Here is a 25047-nt window from a genome sequence, read left to right on the forward strand (position 1 = left end):
GCCAGCCACCTGTGTGCAAAGCACGTCAGTAGAACCAGTCTCGCGTAAGCGTACGCGTAATGTCGGTCCGGGCCGCTTCATCCAACAATACTGCCGAACCAAAGTATGACATGCTGGTAAGAAGTATGACTTATATCACCCACAACTCACTTGTGTTCTACTCGTGCACAGCATCAACGCATAAAACCTAGGCTCGGATGCCACTGTTGGGGAACGTAGTAATTTCAAAAAATTTCCTACGCACACGCAAGATCATGGTGATGCATAGCAACGAGAGGGGAGAGTGTTGTCTACGTACCCTCGTAGACCGTTCGCGGAAGCATTATATCAACGCGGTTGATGTAGTCGTACGTCTTCACGATCCGACCGATCCAAGTACCGAAAGCACGGCACCTCCGAGTTCTGCACACGTTTGGCTCAGTGAGGTCCTCGCCTTCTCGATCCAGCAAGAGGGGCGAAGTAGTAGATGAGTTCCGGTAGCACGACGGCGTGGTGACGATGTTGGTGAAGAACAATCTCCCCAGGGCTTCGCCTAAGCACTACGAAAACTATGACGGAGGATAAACTAGAGGGGACGGGGTTGCCGGCACACGGCTTGGTGTTTCTTGATGTGTCTTTGGTGCTAGCCCTACCCCTCTATTTATATGTTGAGCCCTGGGGTCGAAACTTGGAGTAAAAGACTCCTCAAAGTTGGTTTCACCCGAAAGGCAAGAGTCCTTCTCGGACTCCAGGACTAGACGCCAGGGTTCCCGGCGTCTACCCCCTAGACGCTAGGGTTCCTGGCGTCTAGCCTCTGGTCTCCGCAAAACTTCCTTTTGCACTTTCCAAAAGCCTCGTGGGCTTTCCCCTTTGGCCCAGATAAAGTGTTCTCGTGCCCAAACATTTCGGGAAACATCCGGAACCCCTTCTGGTCAATTCCGGAACCCTTCCGGAGATTAAACACTACTATCCACATATCAATCTTTACTTCTGGACCATTCCGGAGTTCCTCATCATATCTGTGATCTCATCCAAAACTCCGAACAACTTTCGGTCACCAACATACATAACTCATAGTACTGTATCGTCAACAAACGTTAAGCGTGCGGACCCTACGGGTTCGAGAACTATGTAGACATGACCGAGACACCTCTCTAGTCAATAACCAATAGCGGGACCTGGATGCCCATATTGGCTCCTACATACTCTACGAAGATCTTTATCGGTTAGACCGCATAACAACATACGTTGTTCCCTTTGTCATCGGTATGTTACTTGCCCGAGATTCGATCGTCGGTATCTCAATACCTAGTTCAATCTCGTTACCGGCAAGTCTCTTTACTCGTTCCGTAATACATCATCCCGCAACTAACTTATTAGTTGCAATGCTTGCAAGGCTTATAGTGATGTGCATTACCGAGTGGGCCCAGAGATACCTCTCCGACAATCGGAGTGACAAATCCTAATCTTGAAATACGCCAACCCAACTAGTACCTTTGGAGACACCTGTAGAGCACCTTTATAATCACCCAGTTACATTGTGACGTTTGGTGGCACACAAAGTGTTCCTCTGGTAAACGGGAGTTGCATAATCTCATAGTCATAGGAACATGTATAAGTCATGAAGAAAGCAATAGTAACAACCTAAACGATCAAGTGCTAAGCTAACAGAATGGGTCAAATCAATCACATCATTCTCCTAATGATGTGACCCCGTTAATCAAATGACAACTCATGTCTATGGTTAGGAAACATAACCATCTTTGATCAACGAGCTAGTCAAGTAGAGGCATACTAGTGACACTCTGTTTGTCTATGTATTCACACATGTATTATGTTTCCGGTTAATAAAATTCTAGCATGAATAATAAACATTTATCATGATATAAGGAAATAAATAATAACTTTATTATTGCCTCTAGGGAATATTTCCTTCAAAACATTCTAAGGAAAAAAACATGTCGGGCTGGATCTGCTCTCACCATGGGCCTTGCCCAGAACTGTGGGGAGGTGCTAGGAGGGGAGCGATGGGCTGGCGCGATCCAGCAGAGGAGTGGTTGGGCCTTGCTGGAGGAGGCAACGGGCGTTGGAGCGGTCCCGTTCGATGCAGAGGAGGCACGCCCTCTTCTCGACAGGAAGCAGAAGCAGAAGCAGAGGAGCGGCGGCGCAAACTCCGACAACGACGAGGGCTGAAGGTAGCGGCGACTTGGCGGAGGCCGGCCGGATCTGGAGCGGGCTGGACATTGGCAACCGAAGGCGGCCCATGGCGCGGGAGTCCACGCGCGGCTGCAGTCAACGACGATGAGCGGCGCTCCTGCTGCTTGTTGAAGTGGAAGCCGAGGACGGCGTGATGGAATTGAGGCAGCGGCGGCGCTGGAAGGTGCAGGGACATCGAGGAACGGCAAAACGGGGCGGCACCGAGCGGATCTGGACGGTGGGGTCGAGGAGGACGACGGCGGCTCAGCTCCAGCGGCTCCGTTCGATGGTGAGATCCATGGCGGTGGCGGTTCCCTGTGACAAGCAGAGGGAGGGAAAGAGCTAGTGAGGGGAGGAAGGGAAAGGGAATGGAGAGAGAGGGGTCGAGCGGTAGCGCGACCTGGCTAAAGGTGATCGCCGGCGGCGACTCCGGCGAGTCGGCGGGCGTGAGGGGAACGTGGTGAGGAAGAAGCGATCGGGACTGTTGCTGATGCTCTGCGGCGTGCGGGCGCGAGGAGCTGCGAGCAGAGGAGCCCGACGGGTCTGGATCGATGGGTGGACCAGGGAAGGTGGAGGCTTCGGCTTTGCAGTGGTTGGGCGGGCACTGAAATAGAGACGATGGTTGGATTGGGTGGAGATGGATCCCGAGGTGGGAGATGCTGGCGGCGGGGATTGGACAGGGAGAATCCCTAGAAAATAGGGTTTTGTCCAGATTTAGACTAGGGACTATATATAAGGAAAGAGGGAGAGTTTAGGGGCTAATCCGTCCCTCCAATTAAAATCGAGTGGTCGAGAACAATAGACTAGGAAGTCCAATTAACAAAACGGGGACGTTTTGTAGATGTTTGGGGATGATCCGGACACAACGGTGGCGACAGTCCGGGTCGGGTCCGGGACAGCTTTTCGGACACGCGCGCGAGGAGGTCCGCGGACTGACGAGAGAGCCTAAGTTGGGCCTGACGGTAGGTAGTGGGCTGTGTAGACGGTCTCGAGCTGAGAGAAGAGAAGAGAGGGAGGCCCGGCGACTGTTTTCGGAGACCGAAAACGTCCGACGTGTGCCCGGCTATAATGCCGCTATAGTTTAATGGTTGGGCTATCAGACAAACTCCGAATGCGATGAAACTTGATAGGCGGTCTATCAACACTATAATAAGACCACACGCCAACTTTCAACCCATTCCGAGAACATTTTCCGGCCACTTATAAAATACTATTTCGGACATGCCGCGGGCACTTGCAAGTGTGGTTGGGCTTAGAACGGACAACAGACGGAACGAGGAGACTGGGATGGATGCAAGTTTTGAAAACATGATGATGCAATGCACACGATGACATGGCAAGATGCAACACGCAAGCGAATGACATGACAACGACAAAGAATAACTGGAAGACACCTGGCACATCGGTCTCGAGGCGTCACATTTTATGATTATGAAATTTGGCAAATGGATGTAAAGACTGCATTCCTGAATGGATTTCTGGAAGAAGAGTTGTATATGATGCAACCTGAAGGTTTTATCGATCCAAAAGGTACTAACAAAGCGTGCAAGCTCCAGCGATCCATTTATGGACTGGTGCAAGCTTCTCGGAGTTGGAATAAACGCTTTGATAGTGTGATCAAAGCATATGGTTTTATACAGACTTTTGGAGAAGCCTGTATTTACAACAAAGTAAGTGGGAGCTCTGTAACATTTCTAATATTATATGTGGATGACATATTGTTGATTGGAAATGATATATAATTTCTGGATAGCATAAAAGGATACTTGAATAAGAGTTTTTCAATGAAGGACCTCGGTGAAGCTGCTTACATATTGAGCATCAAGATCTATAGAGATAGATCAAGATGCTTAATTGGACTTTCACAAAGCACATACCTTGACAAAGTTTTGAAGAAGTTCAAAATGGATCAGGCAAAGAAAGGGTTCTTGCCTGTATTACAAGTTGTGAAGTTGAGTAAGACTCAATGCCCGACCACTACAGAAGAGAGAGAGAAAATGAAAGATGTTCCCTATGCTTCAGCCATAGGCTCTATCATGTATGCAATGCTGTGTACCAGACCTGATGTGTGCCTTGCTATTAGTTTAGCAGGGAGGTACCAAAGTAATCCAGGAGTGGATCACTAGACAGCGGTCAAGAACATCCTGAAGTACCTGAAAAGGACTAAGGATATGTTTCTCATTTATGGAGGTGACAAAGAGCTCATCGTAAATGGTTACGTTGATGCAAGCTTTGACACTGATCCGGACGATTCTAAATCACAAACCGGATACGTGTTTATATTAAACGGTGGAGCTGTCAGTTGGAGCAGTTCTAAACAGAGCGTCGTGGCGGGATCTACATGTGATGCGGAGTACATTGCTACTTCGGAAGCAGCAAATGAAGGAGTCTGGATGAAGGAGTTCATATCCGATCTAGGTGTCATACCTAGTGCATCGGGTCCAATGAAAATCTTTTGTGACAATATTGGTGCAATTGCCTTGGCAAAGGAATCCAGATTTCACAAGAGCACCAAGCACATCAAGAGACACTTCAACTCCATCCGGGATCAAGTCCAGGTAGGAGACATAGAGAGTTGCAAGATACATATGGATCTGAATGTTGCAGACCCATTGACTAAGCCTCTTCCACGAGCAAAACATGATCAGCACCAAGGCTCCATGGGTGTTAGAATCATTATTGTGTAATCTAGATTATTGACTCTAGTGCAAGTGGGAGACTGAAGGAACTATGCCCTAGAGGTAATAATAAAGTTATTATTTATTTTGTTATATCATGATAAATGTTTATTATTCATGCTAGAATTGTATTAATCGGAAACATAATACATGTGTGAATACATAGACAAACCAAGTGTCACTAGTATGCCTCTACTTGACTAGGTCGTTGATCAAAGATGGTTATGTTTCCTAGCCATAGACATGAGTTGTCATTTGATTACCGGGATCACATCATTAGGAGAATGATGTGATTGACTTGACCCATTCCGTTAGCTTAGCACTTGATCGTTTAGTATGTTGCTATTGCTTTCTTCATGACTTATACATGTTCCTATGACTATGAGATTATGCAACTGCCGTTTACCAGAGGAACACTTTGTGTGCTACCAAACGTCACAACGTAACAAGGTGATTATAAAGGTGCTCTATAGGTGTCTACAAAGGTACTTGTTGAGTTGGTGTATTTCGAGATTAGGATTTGTCACTCCGATTGTCGGAGAGGTATGTTTGGGCCCTCTCGGTAATGCACATCACTATAAGCCTTGCAAGCAATGTGACTAATGAGTTAGTTGCGGGATGATGCATTACAGAACGAGTAAAGAGGCTTTCCGGTAACGAGATTGAACTAGGTATTGAGATACCGACGATCGAATCTCGGGAAAGTAACATACGGATGACAAAGGGAACAACATATGCTGTTATGCGGTTTGACCGATAAAGATCTTCATAGAATATGTGGGAGCCAATATGAACATCCAGGTTCCGCTGTTGGTTATTAACCGGAGACGTGTCAATAACGAGATTGAACTAGGTGTTTATAAAGGTGCTCTACAGGTGTCTCCAAAGGTACTTGTTGGGCTGGCGTATTTCGAGATTAGGATTTGTCACTCCAATTGTCGGAGAGGTATCTCTGGGCCCACTTGGTAATACACATCACTCAAGCCTTGCAAGCATTTTAACTAATGAGTTAGTTGCGGGATGATGTATTACAGAATGAGTAAAGAGACTTGCCGGTAATGAGATTGAACTAGGTATTGAGATACCGACGATCGAATCTCGGGCAAGTAACATACCGATGACAAAGGGAACAACGTATGTTGTTATGCGGTCTGACCGATAAAGATCTTCGTAGAATATGTAGGAACCAATATTAGCATATAGGTTCCACTATTGGTTATTGGCCGGAGACATGTCTCGGTCATGTCTACATAGTTCTCGAACCCGTAGGTTCCGCACGCTTAAAGTTTGGTGACGATCGTATTATGAGTTTTTGTGTTTTGATGTATGGAAGGTAGTTCGGAGTCCCAGATATGATCACGGAGATGACGAGGAGTCTCGAAATGGTCGAGACGTAAAGATCGATATATTGGACGACTATATCCGGATACCGGAAGTGTTCCGAGTGGTTTTAGATAAAAACTGGAGTACCGGGGGGTTACCGGAACCCCCCGGGGAGTTAATTGGGCCTCATGGGCCTTAGTGGGAGAAGAGGAGGGGTGGCCAGGGCAGCCGCACGCCCCCTCCTTCTCTAGTCCGAATTGGACAAGGAGGGGGGCGGCGCCCCCTTTTTTCCTTCTCCTCCTCTCTCCCTTCCTTCCCTTTCCTACTCCAACAAGGAAAAGGAGGAGTCCTACTCCCGGTGGGAGTAGGACTCCCCCCTGGCGCGCCCTCCTCCTGGCCGGCCGCCTCCCCCCTTGCTCCTTTATATACAGGGGCAGGGGGCACCCTAGAACACACAAGTTGATTTATTGATCTATTCTAGCCGTTTGCGGTGCCCCCCTCCACCATATTCCATCTCGGTTATATCGTAGCGGTACTTAGGCGAAGCCCTGTGTCGGTAGAAACATCATCACCGTCATCACGCCGTCGTGCTAACGGAACTCTCCCATGAAGCTCTGCTGGATCAGAGTTCGCGGGACATCATCGTGCTGAACGTGTGCTGAACTCGGAGGTGTCGTACGTTCGGTACTTGGATTGGTCGGATCATGAAGACGTACGACTACATCAACCGCGTTGTGCTAACGCTTCCACTTTCGGTCTACGAGGGTACATGGACACACTCTCCCCTCTTGTTGATATGCATCACCATGATCTTGAGTGTGCGTATGATTTTATTTTGAAATTACTACGTTCCCCAACAAAAGTGAGCCACTTTAGTCAGATGATCCACAACTACCCAGATAGAATCATATCCCGATCGGGTCCTAGGTAATCCGGTGATAAAATCCATGCCAAGTTTGTCCCACTTCCATTCGGGTATCGGCATAGGCTGCAGTAGTCCTCCTAGCTTCTGATGTTCTTCCTTCACTCTCTGACATACATCACATACGACTACATACTCGGCAATATCCTTCTTCATTCCGTTCCACCAGAAACACTCCTTCAAATCCAAATATATCTTGGTGTTTCTAGGGTGTATCGAGTATGGTGAGTCATGGGCTTCCTGAAGTATCAACTTCCTGATCTCTGCATTGTTGGGCACATAAACACGGTCCTCAAACCACAAGGTGTCGTGCTCGTCCTCACGAAAACTTTTGGCTTTTCCTTCACCCATCGTCTCCTTTATTTCAACAATTTCCTTGTCATCTTTCTGAGCTTCTATGATATTTTCCAACAATGTTGACTGAACCTCCAATGTTGCAACTAAACCTCTAGGGACTATCTCCAAATGTAGCTCCCTGAGACCTTCTGCTAACTTCCTTGGCAGTCCTCATGTTACTACGGTATTGGCATAACCCTTCCGACTCAAAGCGTCTGCTACGACATTACCCTTGCCTGGGTGATAGTGCAACTTCGTATCATAATCCTTTATGAGCTTCCAACCATTTCCTTTGCCCGAGGTTCAGCTCCTTCTGGGTAAAAATGAACTTCAAACTCTTGTGATCCGTGTACACATCACAACGGTTTCCAATAAGAAAATGTCTCTAGGTCTTGAGCGCATGCACTACGGCTGCTAACTCCAAATCAGGCGTAGCGTAATTTAACTCATGTGGTCGAAGTTGCCGTGAAGCATATTAAACAACTCTTCCGTCTTGCATAAGTACTCCTCCAAGTCCTAAGCGTGAGGCGTCGCAATACACTTGGAAATCCTTGCGTACATCTGGCAGAATCAACACTGGGGCTGTAGTCAAACATTTCTTCAACTCCTGGAAAATTGCTTCACATTCCTCTGTCCAATGGAACTTGGTATCCTTCTTCAACAATGCCGTCATAGGCTTCGCAATCTTGGAGAAATTCTCAATAAATCTCCGATAGTATCCCGCCAGTCCAAGAAAACTGCAGATCTCTCCAACTGAGGTGGGTGCCAACCACTCGGTGACTGACTAAACCTTGGTAGGGTCCACTGCTATACCTTCTCCTGATATAACATGTCCAAGAAATCAACTTCCTTCAACCAAAATTCACATTTGCTGAATTTGGCGTATAACTGATGTTCCCTGAGCTTCTCGAGAACTAAACGCAAATGCTCCTTGTGTTCCTCTTCATTCTTCGAGTATACTAAGATATCATCAATAAACACCATGACAAACTTATCCAAGAATTCCATGAACACCTTGTTCATCATACTCATGAAGTATGCAGGGGCATTAGTCAGTCCAAATGACATAACCATATACTCATATAACCCGTACCTTGTGGTGAATGCTATTTTTGGTATATCCTTTTATTGAATCTTCAGCTGGTGATATCCTGATCACAAATCGATCTTCGAAAACACTTTAGCTCCTTGTAGCTGGTCAAACAAATCATTAATCATCGGCAGTGGGTACTTGTTCTAGATCGTCACTTCATTCAACGCGTGATAATCAACAACCATTCTCAATGATCCATCCTTCTTCTCAACCGAGAGCACTGGTGCTCCCCATGGTGATGAACTTCGTCAGATGTAACATTTCTCCAACAACTCCTTAATCTGCTTCTTGATCTCTTCCAGATCATTTGCGGGCATCCAGTACGGTCTCTTCGATATTGGTCCGGTGCCTGGCATTAGCTCTATCAAAAATTCAATATCTCGATCTGGCAGCATGCATGGTAACTCCCCTAGAAATACATCGGGGTAATCCTTCACTACCGGCACTTCCTCCTAAACAACTCGTGAGAGAGAATTTACTTGAGTCCTCCTAGGCGCATGCCTAGATACATACTTGATCCTTTTACCCTCCGGGGTGGTGAGTAGAATTGATCTGCTAGCACAGTGAATGTTTCCTCCATACTTCGATAACCAATCCATTCCTAGTATCACATCCAATCCTTGTGACTCCAAAATTATTAGGTCTGAGGGGAAAACATGGCTACCAATGGTTAAGGGTATCCGATCGCACCATCGGCTGGACATATACTCTGCACCCGATGAGCTCACTAGCAAGGGTGTCCTAAGGGCTAAGGTGGGTAACTTAAACTTGTCCACAAATCCCCTTGAAATGTATGAATGTGATGCACCAGTATCAAAAAGAATGAGAGCAGTAAATGACTTAACCAAAAACTTACCAATAACCGCATCTGGCTGCTCTTCAACCTCCTCCACGTTCACGTGGTTCACTTGTCCCCTGTTGAAAGGGTTGGGCTTCTTCCCAGTGCTTCCATTGCCATTTCCGTTCTTCAACTCGAGACAATCATTGGCATAGTGCCCAGTCTTCCCACACTTGAAACAGGTAACGTGACTTTGATCCTTCTTGGTGGGTGTGGCTGGGTTAGAGCGGTTCTGGTTACTGCCTGCTCCATTCCCATTTCCATTCTTGGGGCCGCTATGGTTATGCGAACTACCTCCATTGTGAGTGTGGCCTCCATGGTTATGGGTCAATCCTCCCGAGTTCGGGGTGAAACGAGGCTTCTGCTGAGCTCCAGAATTGTACTTTCCTTGTCCATACTTCCTCTTGTGGTTCTCAATCTGCTGCTGCTTCCCTTCAATCATAAGAGCCTTGTCTACCAGCTCCTGGTAGTTGTTAAATGTTTCCACCATCAACTACATGCTCATCTCATCATTAAGCCCTTCCATAAACTTCTCTTGCTTCACAGCATCTGTGGCCACATCATCAGGGGCATAATGAGATAGCTTACTAAACTCATCTATGTACTGAGCCACAGTACGATTTCCCTAGTGCAAGTTGCGAAACTCACGCTTCTTCATGCTCATAGCTCTAGTTGAGACATGGGTTGTGCAGAAAGCTTGCTGAAACTGCTCCCAAGTAACGTTGGCTATGGGAAAAGTGGCTGTGTAATTCTCCCACCATGCGGCTGTTGGTCCATCCAATTGGTGTGCGGCAAAACGCACCTTCTCAGCATCTGTGCAACCGGCAGTGGTAACTCCCTTCCAATCCTATGTAGCCAATCATCCGCAACTATGGGCTCGGTGCTACTGGAAAACACCGGTAGCTGTAGCCTCGGAAAATGGGCTAAGTTGTCAACTGGAGGTGGTGGTGGTGGGTTGTTGTTATTGTTGTTTTTGTTGTTGCCCTGATTCTGAACTAGTAACTGCATCAGTGTATCCTGCTGTTGGATCAACTGGGTGAGCTCTGGTGGGAAAACAAAACCAAGGTCATGTCTCGGAGGCATCTGATGGGTTTTAGAGGGGAGAGATTAGAATAGAATGAGATCTAAGGAGAAAGCACTACCCATATGCACATGAGACAACACAATCATATCATATCACTCAATCAACCAAGCAAGGGCATACAATCGATGTAACTATCGTTACAGTGCTGGGACTATTCTATATACATGGGGAAATACTACTAATCATATGGTGGTCTACTAGAAATTTTGATCGGTGGAAGACTCCATGATATCTGCTCCAACTTCGTCTTTAGAACGAATCTCCTTGGGTTCGTCGTCTTCTCCTCCTGGCGCGGGGTCTCCCATGAAAACTCCTAGCTTCCTTGTCATGTCGTCATTCCTCTCCACAAGTATCATCATTTCCTCCTCATATCCATCGCGTGTAGACTTAAGCTCCTCTTCTAGCTCTGTGATCCTGGTCATCGCCTTCTTCAAATCTATCATGCTTGCACACATCTGGTTCTCCTGGCGATGAATATGATGGTTTAACTCCTGGATGAATGCTGCAATGGACCTGTCCTTCCTGGTGCTGACATCTCCCATTGCTCATCTCGGCGCCCACATATCTGGTAGATAGTGTCCTTAAGCTCCTTGTGGTAAACTTCGCCAATGCGTCCTATGGTGATGTGGGCTACCATGCTTTGCCTAGACTCCAGGTTAGTGCGTCAAAGGAAAACTCTATGGGTTTAGTGACTGGTGTGAACGTCCTTCCTGGGATTTGAACTTGAATCAACCAACGCTCCTCTTCTGGTAAAGTGGCGGTGTAGGTCCCGGCGAAGCTTGGTATCCCAATGTCCAGTTAACTAGTGACTTCCTTCAAATGTCATCCAAACGGGGTGTCTTCATCCGGCTGGGTAAACTTATTCCTTGAGTTCTCCATCCTAAAGAGTAGAAAAGGGAGAGGAGTCAGAATGAGTAGAGAAGAGTGACCTATGGCTCATCTTAGTGGTCGTGTCCTACATTCAGCGTGTGCTCTGATACCATCTTGTAGCGACCCGACCTCAGATGGTCAAGTCTCTGTGTTCAGTGTCATCCCTGGATTGGTAATGCTGACAGACACAGTACTCGAAGGACTTATAACAGAGTAGCAATCACATACTTATTACATCGAATGTCTCAAAAGATAACTTATTACAATAAATATGGCTTAAGGCCATCTAAAAAAACAATAACAGCGGAAGGCTTGGAAGAAAAAGTGAGTCCATCAACTCCAACGGCATAGCGGAGTGCATGACAAACGACCTATGGCATCTTACTCCTCGTCTCAAAAGTTTGCAACATGATATGTTGCAGCCCGAAAACGGGTCAGCACATGGAATATGCTGGCAATATAACACAATAGAGCAATGAACAGATAAATGCTATCACTACATGCATATTTGGATGGTGAAGGCTTTATGGTTATAATGTTTTTGCGAAAAGCCAATTTTTCCCTACAACAAAGGAATATATTTTATTTAACTATCAGGGTAGTTGAAACATCAAGAATGGTAACCCCATCTCAATCCCAATTAAAAGTAATTATCAACCCAACAAATTAATTTAGAGTGATGAGATCCATATGATAATCCAAGAACCAGATACTCAAGTTGTCCATAACCGGGGACACGGCTAACCATGATTAGTTTGTACACTCTGCAAAGGTTTGCGCACTTTTCCCCACAAGACTCGATCTCCTCCGTTGGATTTCTCGCACTACATGGTGTTTGAGAAACGGATGACCGAGACACAGTTTTTCAGAAGCATTAACTCTAACCCCGGGTAGACAGTACCAACCTACATCCCCTACATCTGCTAGCATACCACTGGAAGAGGTCATGCAACTTACTCCACTATGCTAGAGCCCATAATAGCTTGTGGCTGCACACGGAAGTTTCTATCATGAATAATCTTATGATCCCTTTGAGCCTGGGTGGCGGACCATAGGAGGATCACACGGTATAACCCCGGGATCTCCTAGGACAACACTGGTATAACCCCAGGTGCCCTAAAACAACAATCCACCCAGATGTGTATTAAAGTTGCCACCTTAAGTTGAACCATTAATTAACAAACTCACATCTATCATGGACACTCTCAAACCCAAACCACGTCTACGAGCATAGCATAGCGATATAAGCATAACGTAGAAGTAACTCCCAAGGGTTTGATAAAGAAACAGGTAATAGGTTCTACCTCATCAACTACTTCCCAATACCCACATGTTAATCACATCCTAATCATGCAGTGTTTGAGGATTGTAACTAATGCATAAAAACTAGGTATGAAAGAGTATGATCAATGTGTTACTTGCCTTGCTGATGATCCACAAAACCTAGTGACTCGTAGTAGCACGCTTCGCACTCCGGGTGTTCTATCGCAAACAAAAAATACCATACATAAGCAATCAAGCAAAGATGCATGGGTAAAACTCAAATAAGAAGGTCTAACCAGAAAGTTCAACTAAAGAACTCCGGTTTGCAAAAAGAATCAAATCAAACGGAGCAACGAAACTCAAACCGCAAAAGAAACAAGAATTACTAATCTGGACTAAAGTCAAATTTTACAGTACCAAAATCTTGTTCAAGTTGGTTAAAAAGAAAGAGGGTTTTGAGATGAAGAACTAGGCGCTTGTTTCACCTAATTTGGATAAACGCGTGAAAAGATATACTAGATCAAAGATTAGGGCAGAAATCGCAATCGAAAATAATCACGAAAACCTTGGAAAAAGAAAAACTGACGAACAGGCTAACGAACGAACGTTCGCTGTCTGCATCTAACGGATGAACGACGTTCGTTAAAATGAACGTATGGACGAATGTCCGTTAAATATATAAACTGACGGAAAACTGATCTAATAAATTAAACCGGAAACTAAAAAACGGAATCTAGATCTAAGGTTTACCGAAATAAACCGACGAAAAAAATGGTGGCGGCGGCTAATTCTGGCGAACGGCGGGCATCTCCGGCGGCTTGCGCGGCGAGGTGGCGGCTGCGGCTGCGGCTGGCGGCGGCGCGCTAGGGCGGCGGTGGCGCTAGGGTGGGCTGGTGGCTTGGGGTGGGCTGCGGGGGCGGCTCGGGCGCCTTATAAAGGGGGCCGGCCTGGGGAGTCCGGGCCGGTTACGGCCCGTAGGTCGGTTTGACTCTTTTTTAAAAAATAAGTCCTGACGCAGAAAACAAACGAAAGAAATACTAAACGGACTCCAAAAATTCTGAAATAAATTTTCATCGTCCTCTAATAATATTGCAGACAAAATGAACATTTATTTGGGACTCTAATGATATTTTGAAAAACGCATATTTTTCATAATTCAAATAAATCGCAATAAAATCCAAATAAAATCTATTATTTGATTTTAGTATTTTTCCTCCAATATTTCATTTATTTTGGAGAATTCATATTATCTCCTGTCATATATTTTTAATATGAAATATTTTCGGAGAGAAAAATTATTAAAACCAAATGATCCTTGCCTCAATATTTGATAGAAATTCAAATATGAAGACGGTGAAATCCCCAACTCTCTCCGTGGGTCCTTCAGTTGCTTAGAATTTCGAGGATCACAACACGGAAATGCAATAAAATATGATATGCATGAATGACCTATGTATAACATTCAGAATTGAAAATTTGGGATGTTACATAAACTCAAGCAATATGATATAAACCGCATCTTTTTATCCTCGAAGGCAACAATACAATACATGTCGGTTCCCTTTCTGTCACTGGGATCGAGCACCGCAACATTGAACCCAAAGCTAAGCACTTCTCCCATTGCAAGAAAGATCAATCTAGTAGGCCAAACCAAACTGATAATTCAAAGAGACTTGCAAAGATATCAAATCATGCATATAAGAATTTAGAGAAGAATCAAATATTGTTCATAGATAAACTTGATCATAAACCCACAATTCATTGGATCTCGGCAAACACACCGCAAAAAGTATTACATCGAATATATCTCCAAGAACATCGAGGAGAACTTTGTATTAGGGACCAAAGAGAGAGAATAAGCCATCTAGCTAATAACTATGGACCCGAAGGTCTGTGGTAAACTACTCACACATCATCGGAGAGGCTATGGTGTTGATGTAGAAGCCCTCAGTGATCGAATCCCCCTCCGGCAGATCACCGGAAAAGGTCCCTAGATGGGATCTCATGGGTACAGAAGGTTGCGGTGGTGGAAAAGTGGTTTCGTGGCTCCCCTGGATGTTTTCAGGGTATAAGAGTATATATAGGCGAAAGAAGTAGGTCGGTGGAGCTACGAGGCGCCCACGAGGGTGGGGGCACGCCGCCCTACCTCGTGGCCGCCTCGTGGCTTCCTTGACCTCCACTCCAAGTCTCCTGGATTGCGTTTGTTCCAAAAAAATGTCCTCGTGAAGGTTTCATTCCGTTTGGATTCCGTTTGATATTCCTTTTCTGCGAAACATTGAAATAGGCAAAAAACAACAATTTGGACTGGGCCTTCGGTTAATAGGTTAGTCCCAAAAATAATATAAAAGTGCATAATATAGCCCATTAAACATCCAAAACAGATAATATAATAGCATGGAACGATAAAAAATTATAGATACATTGGAGACATATCAGTCACTGGAAGTGGAACTGCCCTGAACATTTGGTGGATAAGATGGACGGCAAAGTGAACAAAGGTATATTTTATATATAGATTATTGATGTGTACCTTACTAGTGTTCGTAGTAGCCCCTAGGTATTTGATACCAGTTCAGTTGCTAAGATTAGTAACTCGAAACAGGAGTTGCAGAATGAACATAAAGTTAAGGGTGAGGTGACGATGTGTGTTGGAAGTGTTTCCAAGGTTGATAAGATCACCATCGCACGCTCCCTCTACCTTCGGGATTAGTGTTGAACCTAAATTAATATTATTTGGTGTTTGCGTTGAGCATGAATATGATTGGATCATGTTTATTGCAACTAGTAAGCTTGCATGTGCAATGCACGTATAGACTAACACGCATTATGTCAAACATCTATATTTGCAAAGAAATGTGATATGTGCTAGTCTATAGTTGCAAAGAAATGTGATATGTGCTAGTCTATACGCACAATATATCAAACATCTATAGTTGTACAGAAATAAATGTAATATGTGCTATTCTCGAAAATAAATAAATGAAAATGTAGTCTGTGTAATGAATAAGGATTATCTGAGATGATAAGTATAACATCTTCCAAAATATTCCTGGATAACAACTTAATTATTTGAAGTGCATTGTTTGACCATTTACACAAAATAAGAGCTTATTTGAACAGTTGGCAAAAAAGGCTTGTAAATACAAGCTCTGTCTAGAACTAACTCTCGTTGTAATGAGTGTATCTAGATACACTCGTTTCAACAACAGTTAGTCTGGGCGAAGGAAGTATTAAACAAGGTGTTTGAGCCGTCCAAGACAAAAAATCAGAAACGAAGATACATCCATGATAAAAACAGAAAATGCATGGATACCTATCATAGGATTGCTCTTTATATGAAGTCTCAGCTACTCACCTATTCTTTCAGATGATTATTCATATGAAGTCTGAGCTACTCAAGAGCCTGCTCTCCGCAAACGCTAACGAATACAAGGCCACCACGTGGCCATCGGTCTAATAGACAAGCCCTCGCCTTCTGTCGAGTTCTGCCTTTTGCTGAGAGCCGTCATCTCAGATATAGACTTTGAAGACACTCTTAAAGATACCCATTCATGTACAAAAATTGCATAAATTTGACAAGCGTTCATGGATACATGAATCTTTGGTTTGACCATCTTGATGGCCTTGTAAATGCCTGAAATATGAGCAGCCACTACTCAAAGCACATTTGACGGTGTTCCTCTACAGTACTAAAATATTTTTAGTAGTAGTGAATGTTACAAAATAGTTTATTCAAAATCAGTAACGTCTTCTCTTTTCATTTTTCCAGGATCAGGGACCATCATGTATGAGCCCAATATATTCCTCGAAAAAACAAAGATTACCATGTAAATGTGCTATAAAGATCAAACATAATCTTTACTAAATGCGCCGCATAATTAGGCCCACTGAGTTCAATCTAACGGCTAGTGTCAATCTAATATGTTTCCAGTGTTTAGATTTACATTGACTAACCGTACTCCACCGCAGAGGAGGATACAAACTCCACACACACTCCACCAAAACCCCTACAATCACGCATCATGCAAGCCACGCAAATAAAAAGAGACATATATCCCATTAAAGAAGGAATAGATCCCCAGGCTGATCCCCTCGCCGCACGGAAGTATTGTCGCCTTTCGGATTACCTCGTCGCCGACAACAGTGTCACCTTCCTGGCTGGCGCCCTCCCCGCCCTGCACCTACCCATCAAGTGTGGGGTTGTTCCTCCATCACCTCCTCACCGCGGATAGGCCGTCAGCTCCCTGCACCGCCTTCGTCATCGTCTAAAACATCACACAATATTTTAATACGATAGTAGACATCTCTTGTTCTTGTTCTTCTAATTAGCACGAATAGTAATCGTTACATGGTGTGCTTCATACCTCTTTTCCCAAAAGAATGTTAAAACAGACTATGTTCTGAATAGAATGAGCAGATTATGTATTTTTAAGTGCGGATGAGAGAGTGGTCTGAGCAAAACAATGTTAAAACAGACTACGTACCTTACCAGAACTACCTATCAAAATGGTTTGCCGCAAAAAAAAGAACACAGTTATAATCCCTTATGCTAATGTCTTTGTTCAAGAACACTTCCTAACAAGCCAATCTCTATCAGATTTTGCAATGTCATTAGATAATTTTCTTATAGCTTCCTGCCGGTCTGCATGCCAACATTTTTTCCACATGATCAAGCATGAATTCCTTCGTAAATAAAGCAACTCAAAATGGTGCAGTCTATTAATAGGATGCTCTCTAACTATGCTTGAATAATAAATGTGTTCGTGAGCTGCATCTACAATATTGGGCTATGAATTTACTATAAATACATCTCATTTATAATTTAATCTTGGTATGGTTGCAAATGTCAAAAGGTATATTAACTAAAGATTGTTGCTTGAACACTGACCTTTGTGGGTGCAGGGAGCAGGGACCATGAACCGAACAACCATAATCTAGAAAACAAACAAGTTCTTTATAAGGAAAAAGAAACAAATGGCATGGACATGGAAAATATCTCTATTTCTTCACTTGTGCCCTATAATAAATCATGTGAATAAGCTCATAATAGGTTCTTGTTTATACTAGTTTTAGGAAAAATTTCCACAAACTTTGGCCCCGGATGAATCTTGTGCATCAACTCTTTAAAGGAAGAGGAAACATCAACTCTACAAGGGAAGGGGTAACTAAATTATTGCATGTCTCCTTTTCGTTGATTCAAAGGAAGTGTAAACTAAAATCCGGGAGATTTGTAGACAAGATAAAATATGAAGATATATGAGCCAGCATTGTAACTTCACATCGGGACATCAACAAAAGCCTTTGCGTGAACAAAAAATTGCTATCATCAAAAGAAAAGAAAAATAGATAGATCACACCATTACCTAGCACATGGCCGTCTGAAACTCGCAGTTCAGCCTATGTGATTAGAACAGGTAGCTGAACTCGTCTGAACCCAATCTCGCCTTCCAAAGCATAACCAGAAACCAACCAATGAACCAAATGCTCACACATAACGTAAGCTTGAGTCACTACCTCATGAATGCCAGACATGATGGCTCCGCTCCTAGTGCCCCTCCCGCTCCCCTAGATCTACTCTCCACTAGCCCCGACGCCGTCGACTCCATGCCGGTAGCCCTCCTCCCTCGCTCTGCCATGCCCCCCCTCACCCACCCGCTCCCTCTACGGCGAGCGTGTCTCCTCCGGCGACAACCACTGGTATGACTCCGGGTCTGACAGCGCGGCTCCCTCTCGTTCCTACCGCGACGTTGCTCGCACCCCACCGCCGGCTCTGCTCGTCCGTGACGTTGTTCCTGCGCCGGCGCCCAGCGGCCCTGCCCCCGCGGCCCCCAGGCTGCCCGCCTCGGCCCCCGCTCGGAGGTGCACCGCGTCTCACGTGGCGCCTCGGTGGACGCCGACGGCTACCAGCAGTTGCGCCACAGGAACTGACGTCGGCCTCGCCGCGAGCCTGCGCGGAGCCCGTCGCCGCGGCGCCAGCGCAGCCCATACCCCGAAGAGCTAGCCGGGCTCTGTTTCCGCTGCCTCAACCCCCGCCACCGCGTCCACGATTGCACCAACGACATTAACTGCAGGCGGTGCCTCATCTCCGGCCACGACTCCCGTGGTAGTGACGACTTCCACCGCCGCACAGGGTGCGTTCCACCCGCCGCCCCAAGGCCTGCCGAGCACCACGCCGGCCGCGACCCCCCCTCCCCCCCGCCGCCCTGCGGACTGCCGCGCCCCAGACACTGGCTACTGCACCGGTTGTGCAGGTCGCCCCCCAACCACCGGCCCCAGCTCCGGTCGCGCATGTGAACACCGCTAAACCAGCGCGCATCATCATGTCGTGCACCGTTGATATGGAGGAGGCGGAGGAGGTGCTCAGCCGGGCGATGGTGGCCACCATCACTGGGACTCGTCCCCAGGTGTCCGCCGACGACGTCGCTGAGCTCCTCTACTCCATGTTCGGCTTTGAAGAAGGCGACTTCACCACCCACCTCCACAAGCCTGAAGATTTGCTGATCATCTTCGGCTCCCGCGCCTCCAAGGACTGCACGAACGGCGACCACTACATCTGCTGCCCGCGCTTCTCACTGTGTCTTCGCCCATGGTGCAAACTTGCCCACGCCGGCATTGCAGGCGTGCGCACGACCCCGCCGATATTCGCCGTGTTGCCACGCTGGAGATCGTCAAGGTCACTCCGGGACACACCGCCTCCTCCGCCCCACGGTCACCACCCTCACGTACCCCATCGCCATCGCCCTCGCTCGATCCGACGTCGACTGGGCTCGCGCCCCCACCGGTCATGCGGCTTGCCCAGATGGAGCGGGTGACGGCCGCGCGGTGGCTGATGGCGACGCCGATGCCCGTTAGGGCCCCAGACGCGGTCGTTCGTGCCGCCGCGGCCGCAAGCGCCGCTGCACTGCCGCTGCTCCGGAGGGACGTGCCAACGGCATGGCTATCGACACTGCCGGCTGGACGCACCTCCATGGCTAGCACCGTGCTGATGGCCTCGCCGTCGCTGATCGCTAGTCCGGAGTCTGCACCGCCATGCGCGCAGACACACCGCCGCCCGTAGCATCGCCAGCCCGGTGCATGGATGCAGTGGCCCACCGCCTGCACCCAGGGCCACCCCTCTTGTCACAAAGCTAAAAGAGGAAAGAGGGGAGGAAAGAAAAGGCATGAAAGAAAGGAGGCTGCGCTAGCCAAGGCTGCGGTGGCAGCAGATCCCAGGCCGACAGGATCGCCTCAGCGGGAGACCGTGCATGTCACTGCCCCTGCTGGCCCCCAACCACTAGTGGTAACTCCCTCGACAAGATTGCCTCAGCAGGAGGACATGCATGTCGCTGCCCCATATGGCCCCTAACTGTTGGCGCTAATCCCCCCCCACCTCTGACGCCGGGCCAGACGCGGTCCCGTCACATGTGTCGCCTAGCGACCTGGTGGGCGCGGCGACTGATGTTGAGCCCACCTGCAGCGAGGTCCCGGACTCCCAACCAATGGCGCCGCCCGTCGCCATAGTGGATGATGATCCTTTGTCGGGAAAAAGTGTCACTTTGTGTGCGTTAGCGCCTGCCGCCGCCGCACCACATGCTGACCTATCCGCGCGGGCGGACGCGCATGATTTCCATCCTAGTGCTGCCCTGCCGCCAACCCATGGCTTGCTGATTGCTCCCATTGTTGATGCGCCTGATTGCCAGCCCGCAAGCCCTGCAGCGGCCCAAGCCCAGCCACAGATCCTCCAAAGGCCCCAAAACCTGGACTCTCCTAGGCCATCGCCCTCCGGCCCTTTAGCTGATGGCCCATCGGATGAAGATGAGATCCAGATGCCAACGCCCACCATCAGAAGTGCGACACGCTTCGCGTCCCACCTGTCACGCTCCGCCGCAGACACCCGCGTGTCCCTCGACAAGCTCCTGGCCCCTTGGCTACTTCCTCGCCGCGACCACCAGGCAGCTCAGCTTGGTTCTCCCCACTCCGGGCCGTAAACCAAGAAGATAGCCGCTGAGCTTTGCCCAACCTCAGCGCGGGCGCTCAGCCACCGCGGCCAAGAAGAAGACCGGGGCACCGCCCACTGCCGCATGCTGCACGCAGGTGCAAATACTGCGCACGCTCGGCATCGTCGGTGTGGATTAGGTGATCACCCCGAAAGCCATGAAAGCATACGATGACATCTTTGCTGCGTCGATCCCCAAGACTGTCCTTGCGGCCATTGCGGCGCTAGTTGGGCGCGAGCTCCCCGCCAACCCCTCTGTCGCACCGGTTACTACAGTCATCCCTGGTAGGCCGATCGAGGCCTAGCCGTGCGCTTGTGCCCCATGTGTTGATCATGCTTTTATGGATTATGGCCTGAAGATTATCGTCTGGAATGTGCGCGGACTGAACACCCACGCTCGGCGCACTGCCATTCGCTCGCTGATTATTTCTACCGACGCGTCGATCTTCTGCTTCCAAGAAACCAAGATGGAGTTCATCCACATGTCAACTGTCCTCGAAACGCTTGGTTCGGACTTCGATGACTATGTTTACCTGCCGGCGATCGGCACTCGCGGCGGTATCCTGCTGGCCTGGAAGAGCAGGATGGTGAATGTTGACAATCACATGTTCAGCCCCAACACGCTCACTACCCAGGTTTCGACTCCATCGAGCGTTGATTCCCCTGCTGGCTGACCATTGTATATGGGCCACAGTAGGACCATGAGAAGATCGCGTTTCTTCAGGAAATCTGCGACGTCCGCACCAATTGCGCTGGTCCTTGGATGCTTTGCGGGGACTTCAACTTGATCTACCGAGACGAAGACAATAACAACGGGAACATCAACAGACGCATGATGGGGTGCTTTCGTCGTGTTATCAACGACCTCACGCTTAAGGAGGTTTTCCTTAATGGTCGGCGATACACATGGTCAAATTAGCAGACCCCGCCCACACTGGTTCACCTTGACCGAGTACTCTGCACCGCGGATTGGGAGGAGTGGCACGGCGAGTGGCACCTTCGCTCCCTTGCCTCGGTTGTATCCGATCACAGCCCGCTCATGCTGGATTGCTCGCCCTCGCCCCCGGTGCACCGGCGCTTCCAATTCGAGGAGTATTGGACGCGCATTGCAGGCTTCCAAGACGTGGTTGCGGCTGCTTGGATTTTGGTGGACCACCCAAGCTTGTTCCGCCGCATAATGCGACGCATGCAGGCCACCGCGCGCATGCTCACGAGCTGGAGTGCTCGCGCCGTTGGCAACATCCGCGACCAGCTCGCGATCTCTTGCAAGCTGCTCCTGCGTCTTAACTCGGCCCAGGAGCTTCGCCAGCTCATACCCCACGAGGACTGGCTCCATCACAGATCAAGTTGTCATACCTTGGCCTCGCTTTACTCGAGTGAACTCTGGCTCGGCAGTGTGCGTGCATCTCTTCTCTCAAAGATGGCGACGCCAACACATCCTTCTTCCATCGCCAGTGCACCTATCGCAACCAGAAGAACATGATCCACTCCCTGTCGGTTGACGGTGTCGTGCTCACCGATCAGACTGACATGGCCGCGGCGGCCTTCGCGCACTACGATTCCTTGCTCGGGACCGATCGACCTCAAGATTGCGCCCTTGACCTGTAGCACATCATCGAGCCAGCCGCCCTTGACGACCTAGAGGCCCCATTATCTGAAGACAAGATTTGGCAAACCATTAAGCGCCTGCCGGCGTGCAAGGTGCCCGGCCCTGACGGTATTACCGCGGAGTTCCTTCGATCCTGCTGGCCCGTCGTCAAGAACGACTTCGTCTGCGCCTTCCAGTAGCTTCATTCGCTCCGTGGACGAGGATTTAGTTGTCTGAACCAAGCGCTGCTCGCGCTGATCCCAAAGCACGCCGACGCTGCCAGCCTATTTGACTACAGGCCCATCAGCCTCATCCACCTTGTCGCCAAGATCTTTGATATCTCTCCGCCCCGCGCCCAAGTTGAATGACTTGATCAGTCCCATCCAGAACACCTTCATCCCTGGACACAGCCTCCACGACAACTTCTTGATCGTGAGACAGTCGGCGCGCCTCCTCCACCAGCTGGGAGCCTCGCGCATCCTCCTCAAGCTAGATCTCACCCACGCCTTCGACTCCGTCTCGTGGCCCTTTATCTTCGAGGCCCTACGTCGATATGGGTTCGATGGTCGCTTCCTCGGCTGGATCGCTATTCTGCTCTCGTCGGCCAGCACCCAATTCCTCATGAGTGGCGTGCCCGGACTGGCGATCTGGCATCAATGTGGACTCTGCCAGGGCGACCCGGTGTCTCCGCAGCTCTTTGTGCTTGTTGTCGACACGTTGGGGCGTTGTTTCGCTGGGCTGCCGAGCTCAACATTCTGCAACAGCTGCACCCCCGTCGTGCGATCCCCATCATCTCGCTTTATGCCGACGACGTCATTCTCTTCTGCCACCCCTCTCCTAGCGACACGTTGGCGGTCAGAGAGATCCTGCAGCTTTTCGGCTGTGCATCAGGCCTACGGGTCAACTTCTAGAAGAGCACGGCCACAATGATACATTGCGCGGACGAGGAGGTCGCTCCGGCCGTCGCGACACTGGGATGCCCCCTCGCGCAGCTCCCCATCACCTATCTGGGTGTCCCCCTCACCTTGCGATGCCTGACTCCTGCCCAACTACAACCCGTCGTTGACAAGACTACCGGGAAGCTCCCCACTTGGAAGGCGCACCTCATGAACAAGGCTGGACACCTTGCCTTTGTCAAATCCATGCTCTGTGCAATTCCCCTGCATCAACTGCTTGTGCTCGCGCCACCGAAGAGAGTTCTCAAACTCCTTGAGAAGATCTAGAGAGGATTCCTTTGGGCTGGCCGCACCGAGGCTCAAGGTGGCAACTGCCACATGAACTGTCGCCGCGTCTGCCGCCCTACTCGCCTAGGCGGCCTCGGCATCCATGACCTGGAGCGCACGGCCCTTGCCTTGTGCACCAGATGGCTCTGGTTCGCGTGCACGGATGGAAACAGAGCTTGGGCTGGCCTCGATCTACAGTTCTCCAGTGAGGAACGTGCATTCTTCTTCGCGTCCACCTCTATGGTCCTTGGTGATGGTCGGTGGACATTGTTCTGGGAAGACCGCTAGATCAACGGGCAATCCATCTTTGAGATCGCTCCCCAGCTATACGTCCTCATCCCCAAGCGCCACCGCAAAAGCAGAACGGTGGCCGACGGTCTTCAGGTGCACACATGGGCTTCAGACATTCATGGCACCCTTGGCATTTAGGATATTGGCCAATACTTTCTAACCTGGAGGGCCATTAAAATTATCACTCTCTCTGCCGAACCAGACCAGCTCCACTAGAAATGGAATGCTTCTGGCACATACACCGCCTAGTCCGCGTACCTCACCACCTTCCGCGGCTCTACTTCCTGCCCGGCATGGAAATTTAACTAGAAAGGCTGCCCCCCCCCCCGCGAGTGAAGTTCTTCCACTGGCTCGCTAGCTTGGGACGCTGCTGGACAGCTGATCGTCTTGCTCGCCGCGGACTGCCGCACCCTCCTCGTTGCGCGCTATGTGACCAGATGCCAGAATCGATGAACCACCTGATCCTGGGTTGCCCGTTCACCAATCAAGTTTGGCATGAGATCCTGTCTTGGCTGCACCTACCTTGCAGCACACCTAATGGTGAAAGCTCCCTGTCGATCTGGTGGCACACGGCGCGGCAGACCACGCCAAAGCTGATGCACAAAGGACGCACATCCACAACGCTGCTAATGAAGGAAATATGCCCTAGAGGCAATAATAAAGTTATTATTTATTTCCTTATATCATGATAAATGTTTATTATTCATGCTAGAATTGTATTAACCAGAAACATGATACATGTGTGAATTCATAGACAAACAAAGTGTCACTAGTATGCCTCTATTAGACTAGCTCATTAATCAAAGATGGTTATGTTTCCTAGCCATAGACATGAGTTGTCATTTGATTAACGGGATCACATCATTAGGAGAATGATGTGATTGACTTGACCCATTCCGTTAGCTTAGCACTTGATCGTTTAGTTTGTCGCTATTGCTTTCTTCATGACTTATACATGTTCCTATGACTATGAGATTATGCAACTCCCGTTTACCGGAGGAACACTTTGTGTGCTACCAAACGTCACAACATAACTGGGTGATTATAAAGGTGCTCTACAGGTGTCTCCAAAGGTACTTGTTGGGTTGGCGTATTTCGAGATTAGGATTTGTCACTCCAATTGTCGGAGAGGTATCTCTGGGCCCACTCGCTAATACACATAACTCAAGCCTTGCAAGCATTTTAACTAATGAGTTAGTTGCGGGATGATGTATTACAGAACGAGTAAAGAGACCTGCCGGTAACGAGATTGAACTAGGTATTAAGATACCGATGATCGAATCTCGGGCAAGTAACACACCGATGACAAAGGGAACAACATATGTTGTTATGCGGTTTGACCGATAAAGACCTTCGTAGAATATGTAGGAGCGAATATGAGTATCCAG

The 25047-nt window shown here is 48.3% G+C and overlaps 1 protein-coding gene and 1 pseudogene across 1 annotated transcript in view; both read left to right on the plus strand.

Moving 5' to 3' along the window:
- Positions 1-19639, plus strand: part of LOC147990827 (uncharacterized) — a 31373-nt gene extending 11734 nt beyond the window's left edge. Inside the window, exons 2-3 of the mRNA XM_087538415.1 lie at positions 18834-19156; positions 19201-19639. Of these exons, the coding sequence (XP_087394541.1) occupies positions 18834-19156; positions 19201-19639 (762 nt within the window). The remainder of the gene's footprint in view (positions 1-18833; positions 19157-19200) is intronic.
- A 1259-nt stretch (positions 19640-20898) lies between these two features.
- LOC147990828 (uncharacterized) lies at positions 20899-22040 on the plus strand (annotated as a pseudogene).
- The last annotated feature ends 3007 nt before the right edge of the window (positions 22041-25047 follow it).

This window comes from Triticum urartu, chromosome 1A (genome assembly GCF_056163025.1).
Source record: "Triticum urartu cultivar PI428250 chromosome 1A, HENAU_Tu73, whole genome shotgun sequence".
Taxonomy (NCBI): Eukaryota; Viridiplantae; Streptophyta; class Magnoliopsida; order Poales; family Poaceae; genus Triticum; species Triticum urartu.